General features: G+C 36.0%; 1 protein-coding gene and 1 pseudogene across 1 annotated transcript in view; both read left to right on the top strand.

Moving 5' to 3' along the window:
* Window positions 1-22,660, top strand: part of TIPARP (TCDD inducible poly(ADP-ribose) polymerase) — a 30,938-nt gene extending 8,278 nt beyond the window's left edge. Inside the window, exons 3-6 of the mRNA XM_016222615.2 lie at window positions 11,443-11,611; window positions 13,609-13,769; window positions 19,737-20,015; window positions 20,689-22,660. Of these exons, the coding sequence (XP_016078101.1) occupies window positions 11,443-11,611; window positions 13,609-13,769; window positions 19,737-20,015; window positions 20,689-21,136 (1,057 nt within the window). The 3' untranslated portion in view covers window positions 21,137-22,660. The remainder of the gene's footprint in view (window positions 1-11,442; window positions 11,612-13,608; window positions 13,770-19,736; window positions 20,016-20,688) is intronic.
* LOC107544671 (large ribosomal subunit protein eL34 pseudogene) lies at window positions 11,620-13,036 on the top strand (annotated as a pseudogene).
* Window positions 22,661-27,364: the final 4,704 nt, after the last annotated feature.

Below are 27,364 nucleotides of genomic sequence, written 5' to 3'. Positions count from 1 at the left end.
CCTAGAGTGTTATCAAAGTCTTAGTTTTGAGTGATTTCCATTGCTACTTGCTCTTAGAAGTGTGTGTTTTTTTTCAGTCTGTCCAAAGGATAATAAAGATGACTTTACAGGAACTCTGTGAAAGAAGACAGGAGAATTGCATATTAATGATATAAAGAGCATATGCTATTTTCTGTATGACTTGCAGAGTGGATTACCTAAAATAGAGCCAGCTCCTGACTGAACTCTACTGGAATAGTTAAATTAGCCAAGTTAGCTCTGGCCTGCACAGCTGTGATGATGTATGAACTAACTCATTATGTGTTATTGATAATACTGGAGAGAGAAGAACAGCTGAAACTTAGTATGCCTTGTGACTTTTCGGTATTTCTTGAATATACACAGCTGGATGAGTTTGAATTTATTTTAAAAATTCCTGCCTAAGAGAGAGAGAGAGCTCCATAAGCAATAACTGTATTTGAAGTGACTTTCAAAATGTGTGCCTTGTGCTTTAGAATAAAGCAATCCAATGAATTATATTTTGTACCTCTTTATGATGCTATTTACATGTGAAATAAAACTAATTGGCTTCTTTCTGTACTAATCTAGAGGAGTTTACTGAGTCTGTTGAGCTATCATGGGAATCAATAGCAATCATTCATTTCTTTTCTGAGTTTTTATCGATAAGCAGATTAGACTTTTTGAAGCAGCTGTCACCTGGTTTCAGGTTGGGGTCATTGTGTTCCTAAGGTATTTATGGTAATGAAAATGAACTTTGCAAAATGCAAAGACAGTTTGGAATAAACAGCTTAGAAGGTTATCTGGCAATCCCTAAAAATATATCATATGTTATGCATTTTCTTACTGAGTTGACTCTAAAGCTTTTACTTTTTATTGTAAGTAAATGGGAAAAAGTAGTAACTCCATCCAACATATAAAACTTTATTCTGCATATATGGACATACAAAAACTGCAACTTTTGACTGATTACTCTATCCCTGTAAATCTATTTTCTGTTACACTAGAATTTATAGATTCTAGATTTGCATTCTACCATGAAGTAAAAGTAAATTCATAAATTCTATCAGATCTATCACTGACTGTTCTTAGTGATTCTTAGTTTTATATTGAGTTTGGGGGCTATTTCTAAAGGGGAAAGCAGTATGTAGCCCATATAAACTTTGGCTACCCAAGGAATGCTACTAAAATCCAGCCATTTGAGCTTATAACTATTTTCCTATGGCCTTTCTTATTTCTTATTCCATGATTTGAGACAACCAGATTCTGCACCCTTTATCTGATTGTAATAATTTTCATCACATTTAAATTAGGACCGAAGGTCCTCTTAACCTTGGTCAGCAACCTTTAATAATTACCAGTGTGCTGTTTGTGAGTCGCAGTTGCCTATTTGTGGAAAGAAAACTTAAGTATGTGTGCATGTTGTCTTTGCAACAGAAAAAAACAAATATATTTTGAGTTATAAGATAACTCTTGATTATTCTAGCCCAACTTTCTATGATGCTGGAAATTTTTTCCAGAAACTCTCTTTATTAAAAGCAGGAGAGTTTCTCTTCTAAAATAAATCAGGGAGGCTTAAACTAAAGTGAATATGAGTGGTTTTCTATCATTGGAACACACCAGAGTGCTGAGGTTTGAGCCTTTTTCTGTTTCATCTGGGTTTGATATTGTTAGATTATAGCTTAAGATCTAGGGTTGAAATGTACTTTGTAACATCATAAACAAAAACTGTACAAAGGAATAAAATACTTATATAGTTCACCATTTCTAGGAGCAAATAAGTCACATTTTAGATATGAAGGAACTTCTTTAACAAAAACAATATTTTTATATTTATAGATTATTTATGGTAGTGCTTTCTAGGAACCAAGAATGATACTACACAAACTCACCTCTATTTAAAATCCCTTTGTTAAAACTAATCCAGCCCAGTCTCTGACACATTAACTAAAAGCCTTGAATTTCCAGTGTAGATTAATTCCTTGTTAATAGGGAAATTTGAAATTAGAAGGGGTAGTTTCTGAAATACATTTTGAAATCTTTGAAAATAAAGGATTTTATGTAAAATAAATTACACTTATTCAACTTGGTAGTTTGGAAAGATTTATATTTGATCTGTGCAAAAGACAGTATTGCAGTTTTGTGCTAAATAGAACCAGTTCTGTGATTAGGAACTCAAATTTTAGAAGTTGATGATAATAAGTTTCTAATTCTGAAATTTCCAATTTTCCTTTCTGACCTAGTCAGTTACTGTTGCTAAGACAAGCACAGAAGGGAGTTAACTAAGCATTCCTATTTGCAGTGTTCATACAATTAAATGTGTCTGTCTCCTCGTCTTTCTCAGCTATGTGCTGTTTACTTACTGGTAACACCCACTTGACCAGTAAAGAACCTTTGCATGGTAATCACAATGAAAGGGTAAGCTCATATGAGAGTGAGAATGCTAGAATGACAGTTTCCTTTCACATTCTACAGAAACCAGTGATTTGCGAGTATGTGTGCCACAAAGTGTTGTGTAAAGACTATATTAGAATCCCCTATGACTAAGTTGTCTGAGAAAGATTTATTCAGGAAATTTGTATTTATTCAAATGGTGTCGTTTCTGCGCATAGGGAAGGATTTGTGAATAGTCTGAATGTTGAAACAGCACTTCTCACAATGATTGGAAAATATGTTTCGTTTAGGTCACGCTTACTGGAATTTCTTTTTAATACATTATTTTTTTTTCCTTTTGGTTGAAGAGATTCTTAAACTCTCCCTTCTCATTTGACATATACCCATAGAGTTTGGGTGACCTTCTTTGCTTTAAATTTTACCATCACTGAATAGTCAGTGAAGAATGGGAGTGGTAGAGGCCCAAGAGTGAACTTTGCTTGCAGTAGTGCATGTGCTTTCAGAATCTTGCCTGCACCCTGTGATTTCACAGCTCCTGCAGCTGATCAGGGCATAGAGAGGGCAAATGGCAAAAAATACTCTAAATAATTTCCTGCTGTGGTTGGTCTTTGGTTTCTGACTGTCACCTGGCTTCTCTCTTTCATTTCCAGGCATTGAGAGAATAAAAATAAGCACAGGAGAAACACTAGGTTTGCCTTCCAAGTTAATAAAAAAAGAAAAAGAAAAACATCCTTGAATGGGGATAGAGTATGTGAAACAGAAGGAACTTTGCTTGCTTTCCGAGGTTTGGTTTGTCCAAATGTTGCTGTACCTCAGGAATATTGTGTAAAGTGTATTACAGTTAATTTGCTACTAAAAAACAATGTAGACTCTCTAAAGTTTGATAAAATTGAATCTATTAGAAAAACTTGGCTTTGTAGAATCCCTCTTTGGGAAAAGTTGACTGACTTAAGACCCTGTTGAAAGGTTTTGTGGCCATAGTTTATAAAACCTAGACAATTAAAAAAACATCTCTCTTGATATGTTTTCTATAGGAAGTCTTTTTTTTTCCTGTCAGAAATTTGCTTTAAAAATTCTCAGGGTGTGATGCATTTGCTATATACTAGTTAGTTTGTATACATGCAAATCTCTAGTGCTGAAAGTTTCTCGCTTATCTCTGGGTTCTCGTGATAAGCCATCAGTGATTATATTTTTAGTTCGTTCACTAATCAATTAGTTTTTCTGTACTAATTGGGGAACAATACAAGGCTAAACTGAGAAAGTTCTGAATAAAAACCTTTTTAAAGGAGTTGTTTGTAATTTAAAAATTAGCCCAGAAATAAATTAAGCTAATAGGTTGTATCTTACTGGGGGTTATTAGAGGATATATTTATGATAATTATTTGTAATTAGTATTTCATTTATGTATAAGTGAGTGCTGAATTGTTTGTGCTTATTTGAAAACAATTATTGTAAGCAATTCTAGCATTTATATACACTTGATCTTATAATGTGTATGTAGGAAAGTTTTATAAACAAATATATTTTAGCACTCTAAATGCTGTCAAATTCTATATCCACAAAATTGAATTAATCAGTATTTGTGTTTTTAGTACATGGCAGACATTTTTTATTGTTTACTTTGAGGTAAAATAGAAATCTCTCAGTTTAAAAATAATTTCACTTAAAGGTGATATTTACTATCTTCATTAAAAGCAACAGCTACATAATTTAAAGTAGTGCAAGGCTTGGTACACATTATTTTAATCTATTGTGTGCTTTCTATCTCAGCTTCTTGCAGAAATTAAGTTTCACTTCCTCATCAGGCTACGGTTGAGAAGTATGTCTCACTTAAGTTACCTTCTAGGAGTCTCAAGACATGATTAAACTTGGATAAAAGTTAAAGCTGTATGACATTTCTGATGTCTTTAGGGTGCAAAATTAATCCCATGCCTCCATAAATAGATAGCAGCGAGATCTTCTGAACTGTTAAGTATAATTTTTATTTATGAAAGGTTATAGGCTTATCCACATCCTATTAGAAAGTTCTTTTGTATTCTTTGCTTTTTCTGTAATAAAAACCAAGAAAGCTCAACAACAGTATTTTAGTAGGTTTCTTTTCCTCAAGTGAATATTGTAATTTGTTTTTAGTGGTTGAATGAAGGAGACTACAGTGTATGGTTTATTTCTTAGGGGTTTAAGAAACATTTAGATGTTCTCAAATGGTTGTGTCAGTACAGTTCTTGATAATAAACCGTATTATGTGTTTGTTTAGTTCCCCACATTCTTTTGGAGACTATAGAATTACAAAAGCTTAAAAACCAGGGTATCCTTTCATTTAGGAAACCTACCTGCCTTTCATTTTTCTCCTCTTATCCTCATTATTATTTCACTGTGTTCACTTCTAAAATGACTTTAAGACCACTGATTAGATGTCTAACAATTTGTAAATCAGAGATGGGGTTTTGCACATGTCTAAATGTGATTCTGGATTCCACTAACTAACTTGCTGCCTTCTCATTCACCCAGGAGGGACCAAAGGAGCAACACACACAGTCAGAATTTTGCCTTTTGACGATCCCTTTTTAAGAGTTCTTTTTATTTTATTTTATTTTATTTGTATTGATTTCAGAGAGAGGAAGGGAGAGGGAGAGAGAAAGAAACATCAATGATGAGAGAGTCGTCATTGATTGGCTGCCTCCTGCACACCCCCAACTGGGAATTGAACCCAAAACCCAGGCATGTGCCCCAACTGGAAATCTAACCATGATCTCCTGGACCCTAGGTAGACGCTCAACCGCTAAGCCACGCCCGGCTAGGCAAGAGTTGTTTCTTCAAGTGGGGAATATTTTTACCTACCGAAAAATCTTTTGAGGCATTTAGAACCATAATATAAATCCATGATCCAAGATTGATGTTAATTGTTTTACAGAGTGATCTAAGCCTCAGCAATCCTGCCTTGATTACGTCAGGGTCTCCTTAAATATGGGCAGATTTAATTGAGAGTCAACATTCGATGTGTAGCCTACCCGTAATTACTGAGGGCCATATGCATAATAATATAAACTCCCAATTTTGATTTATAGGTATGTGTGTGTCTCCAGCTATTTTGGATACAAAGGGGAAAAACCCAGTTGTTACAAAGACCCGGTGTCATAGTATAGAAGTTAAATATAGAATTTTAACTTCTAATGAATATTGAAAGATGTTGCTTTGTATGTAAGTGTTTATAGGTAATTTTTATTGCCTCCTCTAATAGCTTTGTGCTATTTATTTGAGTCAGTGTTAGCAAAAAATCTTAATTAGTAACAGAATAAATGATAGTTATTATGCTTCTAAGCAGAAAGTTAAGAGTACATAGCCAGTCCTCTGAAGTTTAATAATTATACTGCTTTTACAAAATATGTTGGTATTGTGTATGCCATGGCTTTGATTCTCATCACCTTGTAACATATTTGAAGGGATATATAAGCTGCCACATATTTCAGCATTGCTAAATGAGTTCCTGGAAACATCAAAGCCAGGTATCAAAAGCCAGCTATATTTTGTGCGCCTGTGAAATTTCCTTAGCGGCAGCAAACATACCCCATCTGTCATGCTTGTCTCAAGTATGCAGGAGAAGAGCCTTAACACTGTCTTCATACTGCATTTGATCTTTATCCTTCTATCATTATGAAATAGAATTTGGGGAGATATTTTCATTTTACATCATAGTAATAAAATAAGGACCTATTAATTGTGTGCCGTTAGTTCAGCTGATTAGGGCAGGTGTTACAGAGGTCACAGGTTTCTTACAGGCAGAAAGCCAAAGTGCCAAAGTCTAACTCATCTGGTTAAAACTATACAGAGTAGGATCCGGAAAACTTTATACTTAATTGACCTTTGCTAAAGTCTGATATCTATATTTTATTTACGTCATCTTCCCACTTAAATGTGTTCTACCTCCTGCAGTTCCTGTTTCATTTAATGGCACTGTTATCCAGTCACCTAGACCAGAAACATGGGACATATCTTGGAGTCTTTCTACTCTCTTCAGCCCCACATGTTATCATTCTCTATGCAGTTATGTTCTAACTCTTAAATACCCCTTAGAACATCCCTAGCCTCCTCCATTATCTGTCATCATTTGTCTCATGTGCAATGCTAATAGCTGTAGATGGCTAAGGATAGAATAATAAATATTAAAGCAAATAAGTGCCTGTCTCCACCCTTCCTCCATCTTTCCCCACCCTCCCCTTCCAAAAATAAACAAATTAGCCCATACCACTACTGCTGGAGTGACCTTTGTAAAAGGCATTCTGAACCTTGCTGAAAATCCACCGGTGATTCCTACTGCCCACAGAATCAAGTCCTAACCTCTTAACCCAGAATACAAAGCTCTTCATTATCTGGCCAGAGCCAACCTATCCAGTCCAGTCTTCTCTCTTATCATACCCGTCACACACGTACACCCTGACCTCCCACATGAACTGCATGTGTTGCATGCTCTTGGTCTCTCCTGCCTTGCTTGTTTAGCTTCTACACATGTCAGTCACTCTGCAAGTGGTGTCCTGCCTCCCTTTGTCTGCCTGGTGGCTGGCCAGATTTGGCTTTCATTTCATTCACTCTAGGATACCTCCCTTGACTACATTTCCTGACCCCTTTTTCAGCAGAGGTAGGCCTTCTCTCTGAATTGTTCCCAAACCACCTTTGAGTCATATTTCATACTATGCCACAGAGTTTGTCTTTTCTGTTGCTCCCCCCAATGACTTTCGCATTTGCCTTTTTCATGTTACCTCCAATACATAGCCTAGTGCCTAATCAATGTGTCTACTTAAGCTTATTTTATAGGTTTTTTTAATTGTCACATTTCTTTCTCGGCTTCAAACAATTTATAAATAGGTTAATGACCCCAAATGGTTACACTCTTTACTGAGCTCCCAAATGCATAATCCCAAGAACAATTTGTCTGACAAAGAGATCATATTCTTGCTGATTTCTGTTTCATTCAGCAACTGTTTCTTTAATAGTTTTGGTTTATATTCATTACAGCTGTTTATCATTTACTATCATTAGTCCCTTTTAACTTTATTTTTAGTATCTGAAATATACATAGAAGAAATGATGGCATGTGGAGCATACTTTCTGACTTAGTGTGGATGTTGGTATTGCCAATGTATGTTGGAAAATGTTGGTTTAATTGCTCTGTTGAAATATTTGTTGAGTAGGAGGAGAGAGCCATAGTTATAAAGCATCTAAATTATGAGAATGGGTGTCCTTTTCAAAATTTTAAATTAGTTTTGTATCTGGATTCTTATTGGTGTGTGTGGTGGTGTGTTTGTTGGTGAAGCATGTAGAAACACTTAAGCACTTCAAGTTCATTCTTCCCTTTATAGCAAAAATTAGCAATCTGTTCAAAAGGGTTTTTTTTTCTGATTCATCATGATAGGGTTATGTCTTGGGTAAATCAGTACTGATTGATTGATTTAGCCATGTGATATACTTAGCAGAATCTAAATCCTACTGTACAGTGGCTGTCTTGAATACTCTTTTCTGGCTCTCCCTCAGTAGGGATCCCTTTGGGCTAGATAGGGTTCTCATCCACCAGGATTATTGCATCCTGCTTTTATTTTACTGAGTCCCTCTCCCAATCTCTGGCACTGTCTGTTGCTCAGTTTTCACACATCCTTTATTTACTTCTTTGAACCTTTATCACCATCTACTCAATACTCTAAAATTCCTGCCCTTATTTAAGGCTCTGAGACTTTGGACTTACCTCATCAGCTAATGGACTGACATCTTTCACATTGCCAGCTATATATACTCTGGTTTTCACATTTCCTAATCTCTTCTCTATCCGCGTTTAGAAGGTTTCCTTTCCAAACTGTCTGCACTGCTTCTGTCCCTGCCTTTCCAAGAAGCAAAGTGCTTAAAGAACTCTTTTTTGTTGTTGTTGCTCTTCCACACCACCTTTACTCACTGGTAACATTTCCTATTATTTAAATTGTTCCTAGCATTTTTTTCTTTTACAGAAAGTTATCTTGGCTTGATAAAGTAAAGCCTCTTACTTTTCCTGACCTTTATGCATTCCTTGATGCCACTAACCATCTCCTCTCCCATAATGCTGTATGCCTATTTGTCCTCTTATTCCAGGATTGTACTTGCTACTGATGAATTTAAATAGGCAGATGTACTGCTTCTTTGGTATTATGTTTGGTTTTTCATTTCTCTCTTGAAGCCCTTGGGAGCCAGAGACTACATCTGTTTAATTCTTTGTGTATTGCCTAAAACAGCCAACCATCACCATTACCACATACATGACTTATAACTGCTTTCTGATAATGGAAAACAATGGTTTGATAAAGAAGAATGGTAGATGCTAAACATTTGGCACCTGTATTTTATGCATTTATATTGATGCAGATTGAGGAGGAAAAAAACTCTTGGCTTTGGAGTTATTAAACATTGCTTGTTTATGGGAGAGCAGGTGGTAAAATTAATCTTATAAAAAGATAATTTAATGTTTTTCAAATTTGTTGTTTTGTCTCTGTCAAGTCCAGAAAAGCATATTGAAAATCAAATAGAGCTAAAACAGTACTTTGATACATCAATCCAAGAAACATTTGATTGTAGTAAATTAGGATCTGTCATAGAAATTTCATAATGTCCAAAGGACTAAAATGCAGAGAATGTAGCAAAAGCTGCAGTTTTAGACGTCTTTTTCATGCAAATCATTATCTATAAAGTCTTAATAATATAGGCTTAAACAAAAATTGCTAGAATGATGTCCTGAATAAAATCTGATACTTTAATGGCAAAAAGCATTGGCTGTGTATATTATAATGCATGTTAACATAATGACTGCTGTTCTAAGAACTCCTTAAAGAAAATACTGGGTATTTATTAACTCATAATTGGGAACAGTTATTGGGAAGTAAACATAAAGCAGGAAAATCTTTTTAGGAATTGGAAATGCTCTTAAGAGGGGGAAAGAGATAAATATCTCTTGGCTCTGTGATAACATCCAATTCTCCTAAAGTTAAGCTCTGGCTAGTGTGGCTCATTTGGTTGGAGCATCATCCCATACACCAAAAGGTGGCTGGTTTGATTCCTGGTTGGAGGCAACTAGTCAGTGTTTCTCTCTCTCATCACTGTTTCTCTCTCTCCCCCTACTTCCTCTCTCTAAAATCAGTAAAAACCATATCCTCAGGTGAGGAATAAAAAATAAATTCTCCTAAAGTTAGGTGAAAATTAGTTATAGCAAGTTGATGTAAAGTTTAGGTGTTGGAGTTTGTTTTCATTGTTTTTTCTCTTTAAGGATTTCCCAGAAATAATTTTTTCTTTTTGATGGAATATTCCTATTTACCATAATCATTTTCAACAAAGCAGTGTCCAAATGTGATTTTTGAGCTACACTTTATTGTCTTATTCCCATTTTACAATTAAAATTATATGTTCTTTTTAAGACCATGTCTTACTAGTTAGTACTCTTTCTAAGCAAGAAATTAGGGGTTTGGAAACTCTTTAGGAATTTTTAAAGACTGTACTGTATTTTACAAGTTATGTGCTTTGTGGCGCCATCATTTGGGTTTATGACTTGAGTATTTTTGTGTGTGCATTTTTTTTAATAGAAGCCGATTCACTAATTATGAACATGGGGGCGATGGGTGGAAAATAGATTTTCTTTCCCCGACACTTGTCAGGGATGTTTATTGAGAGCTGTTAGCAGGTATTCTTGGGGAAAAGGGAGAGCATTGTAATAGGTTTGGAAGGATACTTTATAGCCCTCATCATGGTACTTCAATGTCTACCTTAGCATATTAAAGGGACTGAGGAGTGGCCACAGTATGTAAATTGTTTAATTTTGTGTAACCAAATTTTTTCAAATATTTGACCGCAGAATGCTTTTTGCGCAGAATACCTATTAACAATCCTTGAAACACATTTTCTAAGGGCAGAGTTTGGAAAGTATTGCACTAACCAACAAAACCCATTGGTCAAAATTAATACCCTTTTCAAGATCCCAGTTTACAACAAGGAAATAATTTATTGGGCATATCTCCCCAGACATCTGGTTTTCACATAAGCCAGTCATCCTGAGTGCCACTGGATCTGGAGTATCCTGTGTGTTACAGACATCTGTTTCGAAATCTGTGGTGGAAAGGGTGGAAAGTATATCTAGGATGTTATTTTATGATATATTTAAGTTTTTGTTTTCTTAGGGAAATTTTGAAACATACACAAAAAGAAAAGAGCAATGAACAGCTTGTCAGTTACTTAAAATAATGGTTCAGATGTTTCAGACACTAGACGAAGTTCCATTTAAAAAGAAACACAAATATTTTAATTGGACCACCCTTTATAAATTAATTTCTTAAGTGATTCTGATTCATACAGTGGATATTTCCCCCAACAGTGTTCAGATGTTTTGCAAAGTGCTGATTCAGCAACAGCAGATCAGATAACAAAAATGACAAAAATAATCTCATAGCTAAACCTCATAATCAAACCATTTTTCTCTTCATGTTTTGTCAACTCTTTTTTCACCCACAGGATAAAAGATAATATTGATGGTGGGTAGATTAGTAGTACTGACCTCCTGGAGTCTAATTTTATTTTTCCCTTGTTTTTTTCCTGTCTTTCATCAGACAGTATTGTTTATTACTATATTGGCTTAGGTAAACTGATGCCTCTGAAAAAAAGGACAGGATTCAAGAGGTTTCTTTTGTTTCTCTGTCTGCTTTGTCAGTGTCATCCTAAATGTGACTCCCTGATTGGCTGACACCAGGGTTTGGCTCATCCCACTGTGGTGGGGAGGGTGGAATTCTGTTGATTGGTGTAGACCAATGATGCTGTGGGATAGAATCAATTTTACCATAACTCCATCGCTTGGAGATTTTGGTCTTGTTAAGAAAAGTCTTGTAGGAAATGGGGAAAACAATCAGTAATGCTCTTTTACTCCAAATAAGACCAATTTTAAAAATTCTACAACATGCTATACTAGATATTTTTAATGTCCAATGAGATGTTTAAATATTTCTGTTTTATAAATGGATTAATATTAACAAATCATTTTTTCTTGGGTCTTTTTAGAGGACAAGAATTTTGGGCCGATTTGAATGCCATGAATGTGTATGAAACAACTGAATTTGACCAACTGCGAAGGCTGTCCACACCGCCCTCTAGCAATGTCAACGCTGTTTACCACACAGTGTGGAAATTCTTCTGTAGGGACCACTTTGGATGGAGAGAGTATCCTGAGGTATTTATAGGTTTTTTCCCCCAAAAGTACATTTAAATTTTTTTGTCTTTTATTGTTCTTTCATTCTTCCTTTCCAACAATGACTAGACAGAACTACAAATCAAAGAGCTTATGGATATAAAATTGAGTCTTGTTGATGTAAGTTATAATACTTTTTTCTCTTTGATTTTTCTGAAAATGATTTTTTTTCATTAAATTCCTGGAATCCATGAGTAGAATACCACTATTATTAGAGAGATAAAATGCTTCCCCAGTATCTTATATTATGGAGAGAAAGTACTTACATTATAAGTACTCAGGCTCAGTGCTGTTTTTGGAGTAATTTTAGTGAGATGAGCACTAGTGTAACTTTTGACTGTATCTGGCTCTTGGGCTCATGGTGATTAGATGATGTGTTGCACTTAGCATTTCAGAAGTCTAGTGGGAAACGATTACTCTTAGGCCTCTGGAAGAAGTACTTGAAAATGTTTATTGGGCTGTGGTCAGGCACATTAGTCATTTAAAATTGTATGAAATGTTCACATGCATCCTTAGTCTAAGGTGGTAAGAATAGCTTATCACAAGGCAAGGTTTTAAAATGGTGATGGTTTATTTGCCTCTAACTGAGAATTCTAAGTGAAGTTTAAGTACCCTGAAATGGACTTCAGAGATTAATTTCACATTCCAAAGATCTGACTTCAATTTGATCAAATTTCCAACATTACAAAAAAGGGAAACTAACTTATCTACCTTAGTTTTTTTTTTAAGGCAATAACAAAGGAAAATGACATAGTATGTTAATTGCTATAAAACAGAATATTCAATTAAAGTTTTGACTCTCTTTTAAGTAATCACTAGTATCTAATATCTTCCAAAGAGAATAAGAGGCTATTTAAAATGTATTCTCAGAATACTGGACTGTTCCTTCGTTTTTCCTCTGACAGATTTTTTTAGGTTTGGCATTTAATTGATTTGGCATTTAATCCTCTTCTCAAAATTCCCTTAAGAAATATAAAAAATTGCTTATCCTCTTCTGGGGATGGTGTCTTCATTCAGAATGGTTCAGTGTTTGACACACTGTTGGAGGCTGCCCTACAATACAGCCTCTAACAAAACTAGGCTGTCTTGAACCCCTGGTATTTGTTTACCTTTTATACCAAGAAAGTTGGGAAAGCACCACAATGTGCATGTGGCGTGTGCCCTGGCTGACTTCACAGAGTTCATGCTATGAGACCTAAAGTTGTAATGAGGTTATCTAAAACGGAAAAACATGCCAGCAGGGCCTATGGTGGATCCATGTGTGCTAATGGTGTCAGTGACAGGATCAAGGGTGCCTTCTTTATTGAGGAGCAAAAAGTCATTGTGAAAGTGTTGAAGGCACTAGCATAGAGTGAGAAAGCTAAATTTTTAAAAAATGAAGCTTTTTTGAGTAATAAAAACAATTAAAAGGCTAAATTTAAAAAGAAATTAAAAAATCTCTAGGATGCCCAGCCAGGGTGGCTCAGTGGTTGAGCATTGACCCATGAACTGAGAGGTCACCAGTTCGATTCCCTGTCAGGGCACATGCCTGGGTTTCGGGCTGGATCCCCAGTACGGGGCGTGCAGGAGGCAGCTGATGGATGTTTCTCTTTTCTCGATGTTTTTATCTATCCCTCTCCCTTCCTGTCTCTCTAAAATGAATAAGAACATATCTTTTTTTAAATCTCTAGGACATTGTTAAGGCCTCAAAATAGAATGGAGTATTTCCCTGGGCCTCACATGTTTCTTAAGGTAGAAATCGGTGCCCTTCTAAACAGGGTGCATCTTCTGCACTGCATCTTTGCTCCAAAAAAGAAAAAGGAAAAATTACCTATGTATGAAGGGAATTAATTTGACTCACTGTACTTTATTGAAACTCTTCTGATGTTAACAGCAAGGTTAACTATTTGTGGCTTTAGTAACATTATCAGTTTATATTTCATAGTGATTATTTATTAATTTGCTTTTTTTTCCTTTACCTTCTGTTTACTACTCCACAGACTGTTATTAGATTGATTGAAGAAGCCAACTCTCGAGGTCTGAAAGAGGTCCGATTTATGATGTGGAACAACCACTACATACTCCACAACTCATTTTTCAGGAGAGAAATAAAAAGGAGACCCCTCTTCCGCTCCTGTTTTATACTGCTTCCATATCTACAGTAAGTGTCCAGCAAAAAGTCTCATTTTTACTCTTACTTTACATAAATGTATAACTGAATGGCAAAGAGAAAAACATTTTAAATTAAAAAACTAACTTGGTTATTACCTCTAGAATGTGAAATTCTAAGTTATTCTTTGGGTTTAATTCTTTAAAAACTAGAATTCAGATAAGCCGCAGTTAACCCAACACTAAAAGAGTGAGTATTGTATTAGATTTTTTTAACTGAAAGCACAGTAGAGTTAACATTTTTTCACAACTAAAAGTAATTATATATGGAATGAGGCAAAGTTTGCATTTGCCTCCTCCATGGAAGATTGAGTGTTCTAATGATACCCTTCTGTGTTATGGGACTATTGCCCAGCCCCGGTACACTGCCAGGTCAAGTAGGAAGAGTCCTTCAAGGTGGTGTTCTCCATTCTTCTTCCTTGATTGCTTTTGCTAAGTAAGACCCATCTTTCTGTAATACTAACTAAAATTACCTGTGGCACTTTTAGGTTGAGACTGAACTCATCCATCTGAATTATAGGTGAACTCTTTCATTTTCCCAAGTGCCATTTCTTCTTTCTCTCTTGATATAGGCCACTGGCACATCTTCGTTGATGTGAAAAGGTAGAGGAGCACATTGAATGGTCATCTGTGAACTTTAGTATCTTTGGGGAAATCATTATATACTCATATTTAGAGCCTGATTTTTAAAATGATACTAGGTTTACTTGTTTTTATCGACTTTGGAGGTCTAGAGTAATATTGGTTGGTCTCCTCTGCTGAGGTGAAGATGCTCTTTTTATATTCTTAATAGTAGTTTTTTTAAATTTCAAGCCCAAACTGTTTTTTCCAGGTCATTATGACAGAATCTTAATGATTCTAATTCTGAGATTGCAAAGGGAACATTAAAAACAAAATACAAACAAAAATCCCTGCAATTCTCAATATCCAAAGTACTGTGTAATAAGGCCAATTTTAGAAATATATATTTGCTTGGATAAATGTGTACTTTCTTTCTAGTCCAAGTGTGAAAAATTTCACCTTACAGGTTTTTTAAAATTTTATTAAAAATTAATAAAAGTGCTATTTCTGTGATTTCATTAGCAACTAGAGATAGTGTCAGTGTCTAGTACTTAAGAACACATTGTCCTCCTAGTGAGACAGTGGAACTCATTAGTGAGAACAGCATCTTGGCATGCTGAGTCAATCAAGTGAGATGTAGCTTCTGTGTAAGAGTAAGAATACTCATTTGAGTGCTACGTTATTGAGGGACTTTTATAGAATGGTGAAAATTGATTTGTTTCAGTCTTAAGACAAGTAATTATGAAATGTTCCCTCTTCCCCACCCTTTTTAAACTTAAGCTCATTTTGTAAAAGCTTAGACTGTAAAAATAATATAAGCAGTAGTAGAATTAATGCCACAAATATGGCTTTACTCTTTATAACTTAGGCTTAAAGAGAACAAAGTTCTTTTGTTCTATTTTCTTTTAAAAATTTCCTATTTTAGTCTTGTCTGGAACATTGATAATCAGGTATAAAGTAAGAGCTTAGCAAATCAAAGAGATTGTGCAGACACTTCAGTGAGAAAGGAATAGAGAAGCAGCAAGTTCACCAGGGTGGAATGGGTAAATGCAGCCCTTCAGTTCCCATCTGCCTGAGTCAGGGCCTGAGAGGCACTGGACTGGCCTAATGGGGAGAAAGAGGAGTGCTATTAGTTCTAAAAAGCAGATTTCAGAGAGATGCAAATTAAAACCACAATGAGGTATCACTTCACACCTGTCAGAATGGCTACCATCAACAAATAAATGAACAAAAAGACAAGTGCTGGAGGGTGTGGAGAAAAGGGAACCCTAGTACACTGCTGGTGGGAATGCAGACTGGTACAGCCACTATGGAAAGCAGTATGGAGTTTCCTCAAAAAATTAGAAATTGACCTGCCATTTGACCCAGTGATCCCACTTCTAGGAATATATCCAAAGGGAACCCTAGTACATTGCTGGTGGGAATGCAGACTGGTGCAGCCACTATGGAAAGCAGTATGGAGGTTCCTCAAAAAATTAAAAATTGACCTGCCATTTGACCCAGTGATCCCACTTCTAGAAATATATCCTAAGAAACCCAAAACACCAATCACAAAGAACTTATGCACCCCTATGTTCATAGCAGTACAATTTACAATAGCTAAGATCTGGAAACAGCCCAGGTACCCATCAGTAGATGAGTGGATAAAAAAGCTGTGGGACATTTATACCATGGAATACTATGCAGCTGTAAAAAAGAAGGATCTTATATCCTTTGGGGGACAGCCTGGAGGGAACTAGAAAGTATTACACTAAGTGAAATAAGCCTGTTAGAAAAGGACAAGTATCACGATCTCGCTTTATATGTGGAATGTAATAAACAAAATAAACTGATGAACAAAATGGATCCAGAGACATAGAAGCATGGAACAGATTGAGGGATCTCAGAGGGAAGGTGGGGATGGAGGAGTGGGTGGGGAGAGATTAATCAAAGAACTTACATGTTTAAGCATAACCCATGGACAGAGACACTGGTCTAGGGGATGCCTGGGGGTAGGGGTAGGGGTAGATGCAGAGTGGAGGGGATCAATGGGGGTAAAAAGAGGACATCTGTAATATTTTCAACAATAAGATAAAGACACTTAAAAAAATAAATAAAAAGCAGATTTCAGAAATAGATTTCAGAGAGATCATGATCTTAGCCAGAAAGAAAGTTTTATTAAGTGTTAGTAAATATGAAAAGTCAAAGGAAAACATGGGTGTCGAAAAAGCCACAATTATTAGGGAATCAGAGGTGCCTAAGAATTGGAAAAGCCAGAGTAGGGAGGTGGTAAGATGGTGGGGGAGGGAAGCTGACTTAATTCATGAATTTCCTGCAAATTCAGCTCTTTAAATGAGGGTTTCTCTGCTCCTTTTTCTTCTTCTAGTTTTATTGGTATATAATTGACATTAAGTTTAAGGTGTACAGCATAATGACTTGACATATGTATATATTGCAAAATGATTACCACAGTAAGTTTAGTTAATGTCCATCACCTCATAGTTACAAAAAAAGTTTTTTTCCTTGTGCTTGATATTTTTTCATGGGGCTGATAAAAAGGAGCTTATTCTTTAATAGTCTTAGAATACTTGTGCTGAGGCTGCATAAAAGGAAACAAATCTCAGATTTAGAGGTTTGTGAGTTCATTTCAGCTGAAAGGACATCTATCCCAAGTGATCACCTCATGGTCATGAGAGGGCCTGATATAATTTCTTTGGCTTCTCCCCACGAAAGGATAAAATGAATTCATTTTTACTTCATTACTGAAGTTGGGTTAGGAAACATCTTTCAAAATGACAAGGGGAGGGAGAAGGTGAGTGATAAAATGTGACCTTGGATTCTGAAAATCCATTCTTTAGAGGTCCTTGAGTATAAGGTCCTTACCCTTCAACTTTGCCTCTCTAAAACTGGTGCAGCACTGTAAAACACACAGCACATCTTTGGAATACCCATGAGTTGACTAAGCTCAGCATTCTCAGAAAATAAAGCCACATTTCTAACTATGCTTGGAAAACACACACACACACACACACACACACACACATCTTTATTGTTGAAAGTATTACAATGTTCTCCCCCCCCCCCCCCCCCCCCCCATTGATCCCCTCTACCTGACATCCACCCTTAACCCCATCCCAGGCCTTTTTAACCCATGGCAACTAGAGTGTATAAGTCCACCAGACATTTATATATGCATTTTTATATTTTAGCCAATTAGGATGTTAGCTTGTTCAAAGTAAGCATCTATTGGTAGGAATGGTTGCTGACCATATATATATAATCTAATTTAATATGTTAGGATGGATAAGATTTATTTACAGAGGCTCATCTTAAAGCATGTGTGAGTAAATAATAGACCCTGTCCCCTCTGAAAAAGGAAAATATATATTTGAAGCTTTTGTGTTATGAAACGGTTATTTTTTTTAGGCAGGAATAGTAACAGAAAGAAAAGAAGCAGAGTCTCCTCTATTGTTAGTGTCAGGTTTTCAGTACAGTTGCAAAAAATCTGTTTTAAGCAGAGTGCTTGGAGAGAATCTTACCTTCCTCCCTCAACCCAGAAACCTCTGTTGCTAACTTCAACCCCTGATAATACAGGAAAACCTGGTGAGCTGGGATTTACCCTCTTTGCAGAGTCAGGGATAGAGGGGACACCTAAATAAGGGGCTTATATTCTGTGTTTCTGCCATCCTCTAGAATAGTGATGGCTTTTAAGGAGTTACAGACTTTTCAGAATCTGATTAAAACAGATGGGGCCTCTCTCCAGAAAGATGTACCTGTGAACGAAGGTTCTGGAGGGATCTGTCAGGGCTTGATGCAAATGCTCCAGAAGACAAGAACTGTTGTGCCTTCTGTCATGAAAGTTGGAGAAACCAGCACCCCTTTAAATCTGCCGCAAACTTAAAAGCACCTGGGGGATTCTTTAAGCCCTCTACCTACCCAGAACTTCATCTCTATCTCATACAGGGACCTTAGGCAGAATAAATCAAAGGCACAGTTTGAAGGGAATGGGGATTAGAGAAGGCGGTTGTGTCTCTCTAATTTTTAGCTTCTTATCAAGCCATCTCTTAAAAGGCAAAAGACTATGTGAGGTGGTGGTGGTGTTAGTGAGAGCCAGGCAAACCTGAGTTGTAATCCTGGTATCCATCACTTTCAAGCCTTGTTTATATATATTGGGGGGAAATGGAAAAATATGTATTCTTTCCATTTCCCCATATTTCACATATGCACTTAGAAACTATCTAGATAGACCTTGATTCAAATCCTGTCTCTGGTCTTTGCTTAGCTCTGCTAGCAAGTTTTTTATTTGAAAAATAGGGATAACCAAGTCCTCTTGCACTATGGTTTTGACAGTGATACTATGTATAAAATCCCTTTATAGTATGTGTTTAGTATAAAGTGACTAGGATTATGAGGGTGATGGTAAGATATACTCTGGAGATTAGGTGCATGTTCACCCACAGTTGTAACCTGTGTCATAAAGCTCTTAAAAATTTCACTGTCCTAATCTATTTGGCAGACTTATTGCTTCCTTGTGATCACTACATCCTGATGAGTGTTACAGTACCCTAACCCTGAATCTGGGTCTTAGGCTCAGGATTTCCTTTCTCTCTGCTTCTTCCCTTTTGCTCTCTTTTGAAAATGGCCAAGAAATATGATTTGAATTTAAGCATTTAATTAGGCAAGAATAAGTAACTGAACAAGTTGCTGCTTATCTAAATTCCTTTTTCAAAGTAGCAAGGCTGAATTTAAAGGTCCAAGGATATGCATTCTGTTGTCAAGCTCAAAGTAATTAGAGCCATCACACCTAAAGTTGTAGTATTGGTGGGTTTTTTTGTTGTATGTAATACTGAAAAATGAAGTAAATAGCAGATGTCAGCTTTCAATGCCTATGCCATGATTTTTGTTTGTTTTTATACAAAATTATAGTTTTTTATTTTTAATATTTTATGTGTTCTCTCTGTAAGCTCCCTCTTTCCTGCCTACCACACTTTTCCTACCCCTTATTCTGTTCCCCCCACCCCACATAGACTTTGGTAATGATGTGTTTCCTATTTAGTACAGCAAAGTTTGAAGAACACATATAAATTATTGCTTCCTTGAAACAAAGTTTCTTTAACTGTATAGGCAGAAGAGGAATCCAGGATTCAAAAAGTAAAGGTATTTATAAATTTGCTCTTGCTTGCTTGTTTGCTTACCTTGCAGTAGTATATTGTATAGTTTTCTCTGCAAGGAGGAAGCCCGGAGGAAGCAAATAATATCTGTGTACAGGCAGTTTTTGCTCTAAGATTTCTTTTTTCTTTAATCGATAGCATTTTATATATTGTTTTTTAAGCTATATAGATTATAGTATTAGGTATTGCTATAGAGCACTCTAATGTGAAATGTTCTGAGTGGTTTACATTGACATTTCTTCTTCTAGGACACTTGGTGGTGTTCCCACACAGGCTCCTTCACCTCTCGAAGCAACCTCATCATCACAAATCATCTGCCCAGATGGGGTGACCTCAGCAAACTTTTACCCTGAAACTTGGGTTTATATGCATCCATCTCAGGACTTTATCCAAGTGCCTGTTTCTGCAGAGGACAAAAGTTACCGAATCATTTACAACCTTTTTCACAAGACTGTGCCTGAGTTTAAATACAGAATTTTGCAAATATTGAGAGTCCAAAACCAGTTTCTTTGGGAGAAATATAAAAGGTGAGTCAGTAGTATGAAAAGTTTAAGAGAGCTTTTCTTAATATAGCTAAGAACAAGTACAGAACCTAATAGTAAAGACTTGCGTAGAACTTAATATATTTGTTATTTTTTTATATGTTAACTCACATATAATCCTTATAACAGACCCATAAGTAGGAATATTGCAGTCTACATTTTACAGAGAGGAAACTGAGTCACAGAAAAGTTTGATAATTTGGCACAGAGCATATAGCTAATAAGGTGCTGGAATTTGAACCCTGGCAGTCTAGCACCAGACACCTTGCTCTTAATTACTTTAGTAGGCTGCCTCTCAAGTCAACAAATTAATGTAGTGCAAATGGAATACGTGTAGGTTTTAGGAATCTCAGAATTAAGAGACACAGGTTGGTGGAATGAGACAAGGAAGGTATTCTAAGAAGGTAAAATGTGAGAACTAGTTTTAAAGTGGAAGAGAAAGCATGTGAACAGTTGGAGAAAAAAGACAAAGGCTTTCCTTGTCTGCAGTGGAAAAGATAAGTTTAAACTTTTAATATGATCTTTGATGGCATTTTGCTCTTGATAACTACTTTAACATTTCCTCCCCATTGAAACCATAAGAGAAGTTTATGACTGCATCATGCCTTTTAAATTGATGTATCCTTTCTTCTGAATTCCCTATCCACTCTTGCATTAGGAAAAAGGAATATATGAACAGGAAAATGTGTGGCCGTGACAGAATAATAAATGAGAGACATTTATTTCATGGAACATCCCAAGATGTGGTAGATGGAATCTGCAAGCACAACTTTGACCCTCGAGTCTGTGGAAAGCATGCTACAATGTTTGGACAAGGCAGTTATTTTGCAAAGAAGGCAAGCTACTCCCATAACTTTTCTAAGAAGTCTTCTAAAGGAGTCCATTTCATGTTTCTGGCCAAAGTGCTAACTGGCAGATACACAATGGGTAGTCATGGCATGAGAAGACCTCCTCCTGTCAATCCTGGCAGTGTCACCAGTGATCTATATGACTCTTGTGTGGATAATTTCTTTGAGCCTCAGATTTTTGTCATTTTTAATGATGATCAGAGTTACCCTTATTTTGTTATTCAATATGAAGAAGTCAGTAACACTGTTTCCATTTGAAAAATCTTGGTACTGCTAAATTATTTGATATGAACTCAATCCAGCATTTGTAGCAGGTTTTGGATGGGTGGGACAGAGTGGGAAACAGCCTTGGACATTAATAGGGCACTTTTAAGACCCATTTTTTTAAGTGCTAGAAGGTAAATTTTTAAAAGAAAAACAAGTTTTAAAATGACCACTTATTCTTTAATTATTTACTAATTGTTGTTAGTGTACTCAGTGTGGAAAAGACTACAGATTGCATACTCTTCATTCACACTTGTACATATAGGCAGCAATGTTAGCATTTTTTAGAAAAAAGAAAAAGAACAGCCAACCTAATTGAATGTGACTTAAGCCTGGTAGAAGTTTGGCCAAGTGAAATGGAAGCTGTGAACAAAGTGAGGATTGGGTATATTTACAATGATAAAACTGACTGGAACTAGTATTACCATACATACTCCCTGTCCAAAGCAGAAAGAGAGATTTCTATCAGCAGGACTGAAACGTATCACCCAACCAAAGAGTACCAATGACTTTAACTTTCACAGAGTTCACCTGAAAATTCAGAGTTCTGTTTAGAGGAAGTTAAAAGAAAAGGAACTATTTGAAAAATTTTTGTCATCAGCAGAATTTTTCACTAACCAGTTATATGTGATTCTCATGTTGTTAAACTTTAGCCTTGGAAAAGTTTCTTCCATTATCACCCACTCAATTGGAAGAGGTTGGGCAGCTAATTTGGTTAAAGCCAGTTTTGAAGATTATGAGTATTACTTTATTTTAGAGTTCTAAACCTACGTCCTGACTGAAGGCTTTAGAGAAAGGGAGTACATCTGTAACCAGATTGATAGAGTTTATTACTGTGCTTTGCACAAAGTAGACTCAAAAGTATTTGCTGACTTGGAAATATTATTAAAGGTGGTAATCCCACTCTATACCTGCTTTGCCAGATGCAGCTGGGTTCCCTGGCTGGCTCTGTATTTTACACTACTTAATAGAAACACAAACTTGGAAGTTGTGCTACTGGCCCAGCTGGAGCAGTGTTAGGTGAATATGCTGACGCCTCAGTTCAGACAGGTATCAGCTAGGTATACTTTGCCTTAAGCAAAGCAAAACACCTGGATTTACAAAAGTGGAAGTGGCTGTTCACAAAAGAATTCAGATACCAAGCTTTCATAGTATGTTTGTGGTTATTTCATTTACACAAAACTTTTCAGGAACTTCTGTGTTATTTAAAGCAAGATATATCTATACTGATGTCTCAGTGAATCAGTCTGTTTAAACACTTTTCAGGGCTTCCACACAGTTATTTATTTTGCTCTAGTTGATCTTGTTTGCTGCCATTGGCATGAAGCGGCCAACTGTGGCTGTTACAGTTGTTGTTTCAATTATAACTTGTAAACCTGTGATTCCCAATCTTTTTCAAGTTAAGACACCTTACCATTGCTTATTTGATTTTATGAAACTTGTTCCTTTTTTCTCCCTAAAGGGAAAAAAAGCTTTATGATATATTTATTTTTTTAATAAAACTAAGCAAAAATAAAAGTTCTGGTAATTCTCTAAAACTTTTTGCTTTGGTTCCATTTAAGATAACTGAATTCAACACATAGTAAATGATCTGTAAATGCTGGGTGGTTGGTTGATTGAATGAGTGAATGAATGACTGAAGGAGCTGAACTAACCAGAACCTGCTGCTTAAAACGTGTGCTCTGGAAATCAGCAGAAAGGATATTATGTAGCTGTCAACTGTTAAGTCACCAGAGAAGAGTGAATATTTTATATTGCAGGTAAGTATTTGGGATAAAGGGACATGTATATCAACAAACAGCTATAATGCAAAATATGAGCAGGTTGTCCCTTTCAACGGGTGCTGAAGGAAATATAAAAAGGAATTATACAAATCTTGTCATCTCTCAAGCACCTTAGCTTTCAGCCAATTTAGTCATCGATTGGTAAACTTGAGCAGTACTTACACTCCAGTGTAATGATTCTAAAATTCCTATATAGTATTGTATGTTGTTTTCACTAAGCAAGAACTATGGAGTCAGTCTCAATTTTGTAATGGTCCCATGGATTTAAAACATACTGAAAGGCATTCAGTAAATCTTTATGCCTATTGGCACAGCTATAATTTACACCATTTCAGAAAGTTGGAACTTACTTTTAATTAAAATATGGTTAAGATTTCTAGGGACAGTCTGCAAACTCCCCAAGATATTTCAGTGTCATACAATCATGTATACAGGAAGTTTTTTTATGTGTTAAAAATTTATAAGTATTGGATCCTTTGTAATTATAAGTTCTAAAACTAATCATTAAGGCCTGAAATGCTGATATTTAAAGAGGAATTTTTATTATACTAAGTCTGCAAATGACTAAAGAAGAGAATATAGTCAACGCCCAAACTGTACCTCTCAAGTCAGTTTTTTTCTCTCTTAAGGAAGGTAAGATGACCACAAAATATTCCTAGTTTTTCTTAATTGGGATCAAATAGTCAAAATGCATTTAGAAAATTCTGTATGGCACTTTTCTAACATCTAAATCCATATCACTTAAGTTTTTGCTATTACGTGATTTTTTTTTTTTAACTCTTCTATGTTTGACAAATTACTGAACCTTTCCTTTGATTTCTCACCTTTGAAATAGAGGGTTCTTGTTTTTTCTTTTTGAAAGACTATAGATGATAGGAATGTTCCAACTCTGGGACCCTAGAATGCAAAAAATTTCTTGTAAAGCGCTATACAACTGATCGCATTTATTTACAAATTATAAGCCAGACATTGTCCTTAGAAAAGATAATGTTGGGTTTTACAAACAGACCCATGTAGTTTATTGATTTAGGTACTCCTTGCAGGCAAATTAAAGGAAATGGAACTATATTTTACCTTGTTTAGCTTGCTAAACTTAGTCTTAAGCTATCACTGTAGAAAGAAAAAGATGCTATTGAAAGGTTTCATCAGCATTATTAGTCTTAATTTATTGCTCAACTCACTCCTCACCATCTTTTGGGAGACTCACTCCTGAATAGAACTGTCAGAGGACAACTCTTTTAAAGCTTTATTCTTACATGTAAAAGTATTTGTGTGTAAGAAGTGTTTCATGACCACTGCTAGAGCAGAGGTGCCCAACGACTTTGAGGATGCCAGAATTTCACAGACTTAATTGTACTTTAGTGCCTAATGATTAATAAAATGCAAAATGACCAAAGGCTTCTATAAATTCAGTGATATTTTAAGCAAATTGTATTATCACAACCATAACATTTGAGATGTAGGATATAGTCTACAGACATTTGGTGCTCAAATGGATTAATGTGCTCCTTACAATAACTCCCACATGTTGATAGAGTTTATAGCCAACAGGCTGGAAATTACTGAGCTAAACTATATCTATATTCAGGCTTTTATAACTATCTTCTTAATTATATTCAATCTTAAAATAGCCTTAAATCAGACAGCTAAGAGGCTCAACCCAGTGTTCAAGAGGCTCTAAACCTCCTCCTAATACTTAGGAAGTCTTAGGTGCCAAATTGTCATTTAGGCCCTATGTTTAGATATATCAGCTGCACTTCAAAGTGTTTCACAGTACATTAAGGACTGCATCTAACAGATATGAGTGGCAAGAGTACATTAAACAGATGCTACTCAACTACGTGATAATGTGAGATTCTTCAATGCCAAATTCTTGTGCAACCATCAGTTTATAAATTGGGTTTGAGCAGCAGTGATGTGTTTTGGGCATTCGCCCACACTTTTCTGACAAAGGTCCTACTTGAAGATTTGCATTTCATAGCATCTTGGTCAAGGGCTTAAGACAGTTTCTTAAGCTAAGTGCAGTGAACTGTTCTACTTAGGAATACCAACCATAAATCTAGTTAGCATTGGTTTCAATGATCTAAGCTAACTGAACCCAGTAACTACAAGCTTTCATTCCAACCACTCAAATGTAGCTGAATTTCTCCTAAATGCAAGTTACCCATATGACTACATTTTTCTAAAAATACAAATTTGTTATAATTAACTTGTAGGCATAAACAAGCCAGTGCTCGACTGGAGTGGGAATGCAGATTTTGTATCATTGTTACTCAATTTTGTGATGAATTACTGTCATTATCAGCAATGGCTTAGTCACAAGCCTGCCTGAGAAAGTTACACAATCTTAGTCTGTAGCTTATAGACTAATTGAGGTAAAGAATGTAAAGTAGTTAGCACAGTGCCTGACAAATTTTTGCTAGTAGTAGTAATAATAGATATAGTAGTATGGTAGGCTGAATAAAGATATCCTATTCCAAATAAAGATTTGTTATGCCCCAAAGATATCCAAGTCCTAATCCCAGGAATTTGTGAATATGTTAATTTATAAGGCAAAAGAGGCTTTGCAGATGTGATTAAGGGTCTTGAGATGGGAGATTATCCTGGAGAGCCCAATGCAATCACAAAGTTTATTACAGGAGGGAGACTAAGTCAGAAAGAAAATGGCAGATGCTATGCTGTTGACTGAAGATGGAGGATGAGGCCATGAGCTAAGGAATGCAGGTGACCTCTAGAAGCTAGAAAAGGAAGCATTTTACCCTAGAGCTTCCAGAAGGAACGCAGCCCTGCTGTCACATTAATTTGAGGACTTATGACTTCCAGAACTATAAGATAATAAATTTGTGTTGTTTTAATTCACTGAGTTTGTGGTGATTTGTAACAGCAGCAAAAGGAAGCTAATACAAGTCTTAAGTATAATAGAAATTATATTGAATCTGCAGGAAGTTATTTTAATATAAATTAATAATTTAAAAGCACTACAAATATGAAAAATTCAAGTGCTTGTTGGAAATTTTAAAAGGTTATATGAAATTCCAAGAAAGTAGACTACCAATGGCTTTCCAAGAGTGGTATGTATGTGTGTGTGACACACACACACATATATACATATATATGCTAAATGCAGACCTCATTTAAAGTAAGGCTTCTTTTTGACCCAGCGGTCCACTTCTGAGAATATATCCCAAGAATCCTGAAATGCCAATCAGAAAGAATAGCAGCTCTATTTACAATAGCAAAGATCTAGATAAAAAAGCTGTGGCACATTTACACCATGAAATACTATGCAGCTGTAAAAAAGGATCCCTTACCCTTTGAGGCAGCATGGAAGGGCCTGGAGAGTATTATGCTAAGCAAAATAAGCCAGTCAGAGAAAGACAAGTATCACATGTCTCATTTACATGTGAAATCTAATGAACAAAATAAACTGACAAATAGGTCTAGAGACCTTGAATCAAATCATGCAACAGACTGACAGATCTCGGGGGAGGAGGTGAGGGGGGAAGAGATTAACCAAAGAATTTAGTATGCATAGCCCATGGACACAGACAATAGTGGTGAAGGCCTGGGGTGGGGCAGGGTCTGGATGAAGGGGGACAAAGGGAGGGGAGAATGAGGGACATCTGTAACACCCTCAGCAATAAAAATAAATTTTGAAAAACAGGCTTCTTCAAAGTGGTACTTAAATACTGAATAAAGACAAGCACTATACTTAGTCAAATAGCCCAGTCCTCGTAAAAGACAGAGAAAGCAAATTGCTTTAGATAACGGTAAAAAAGATGTAGGGATAGAAATTTTTAATATTTGAGGTTGTTTAATAGCAAGTTTACTTTGCATATTCAAGCTTCCTTTGAGTGATCTTTTGTTCTTACATAGGAAAGAGCCTGCAGCTATTTAAAAAAACACACATTTGTTGATCAACTCATAGAACCCCTGAAATTTCTCCTTGAAGGAGCATTGTGTCGGGGGGGCTGGGGATTGTAGCTTTTTTTTTTTTTTTTCCAAATCTCCTCAGTTCTTGAAATTTTTAAAAAAAATTGATCTTTATTGTTGAAAGTATTACAGGTATCCCATTTTTCCCCCCAACTGACCCCCTCCACCTCACTCCCACCCCCTCCCCAGGCCTTCACCCCGTCATTGTCTGTGTCCATGGGTTATGCATCTATGCATATAACTTCTTTGATTAATCTCTTCCCACCCTCCACCTTCCTTCCCTCTTTCCTCTGAAATATGATCATCTGTTACATGTGTCAATGTCTCTGGATCTATTTAGTTCATCAGCTTCTTTTGTTCATTAGCTTCTTCTTAAAGAAGACCCTTCAACATTTCCTGTAGTGCTGGTCTGGTGGTGATGAACTCCTTTAGCTTTTCCTTGTCTGAAAAGCTCTTTATCTGACCTTCAATTCTAAACGATAGCTTTGCTGGGTAGAGTAATCTT

The sequence above is a fragment of the Miniopterus natalensis genome, chromosome 6, assembly GCF_054644295.1.
Source record: "Miniopterus natalensis isolate mMinNat1 chromosome 6, mMinNat1.hap1, whole genome shotgun sequence".
In the NCBI taxonomy this organism is placed as follows: domain Eukaryota; kingdom Metazoa; phylum Chordata; class Mammalia; order Chiroptera; family Miniopteridae; genus Miniopterus; species Miniopterus natalensis.
The sequence above is the reverse complement of the archived record's forward strand: the minus strand, read 5'-3'. Positions and strand labels throughout refer to the sequence as shown.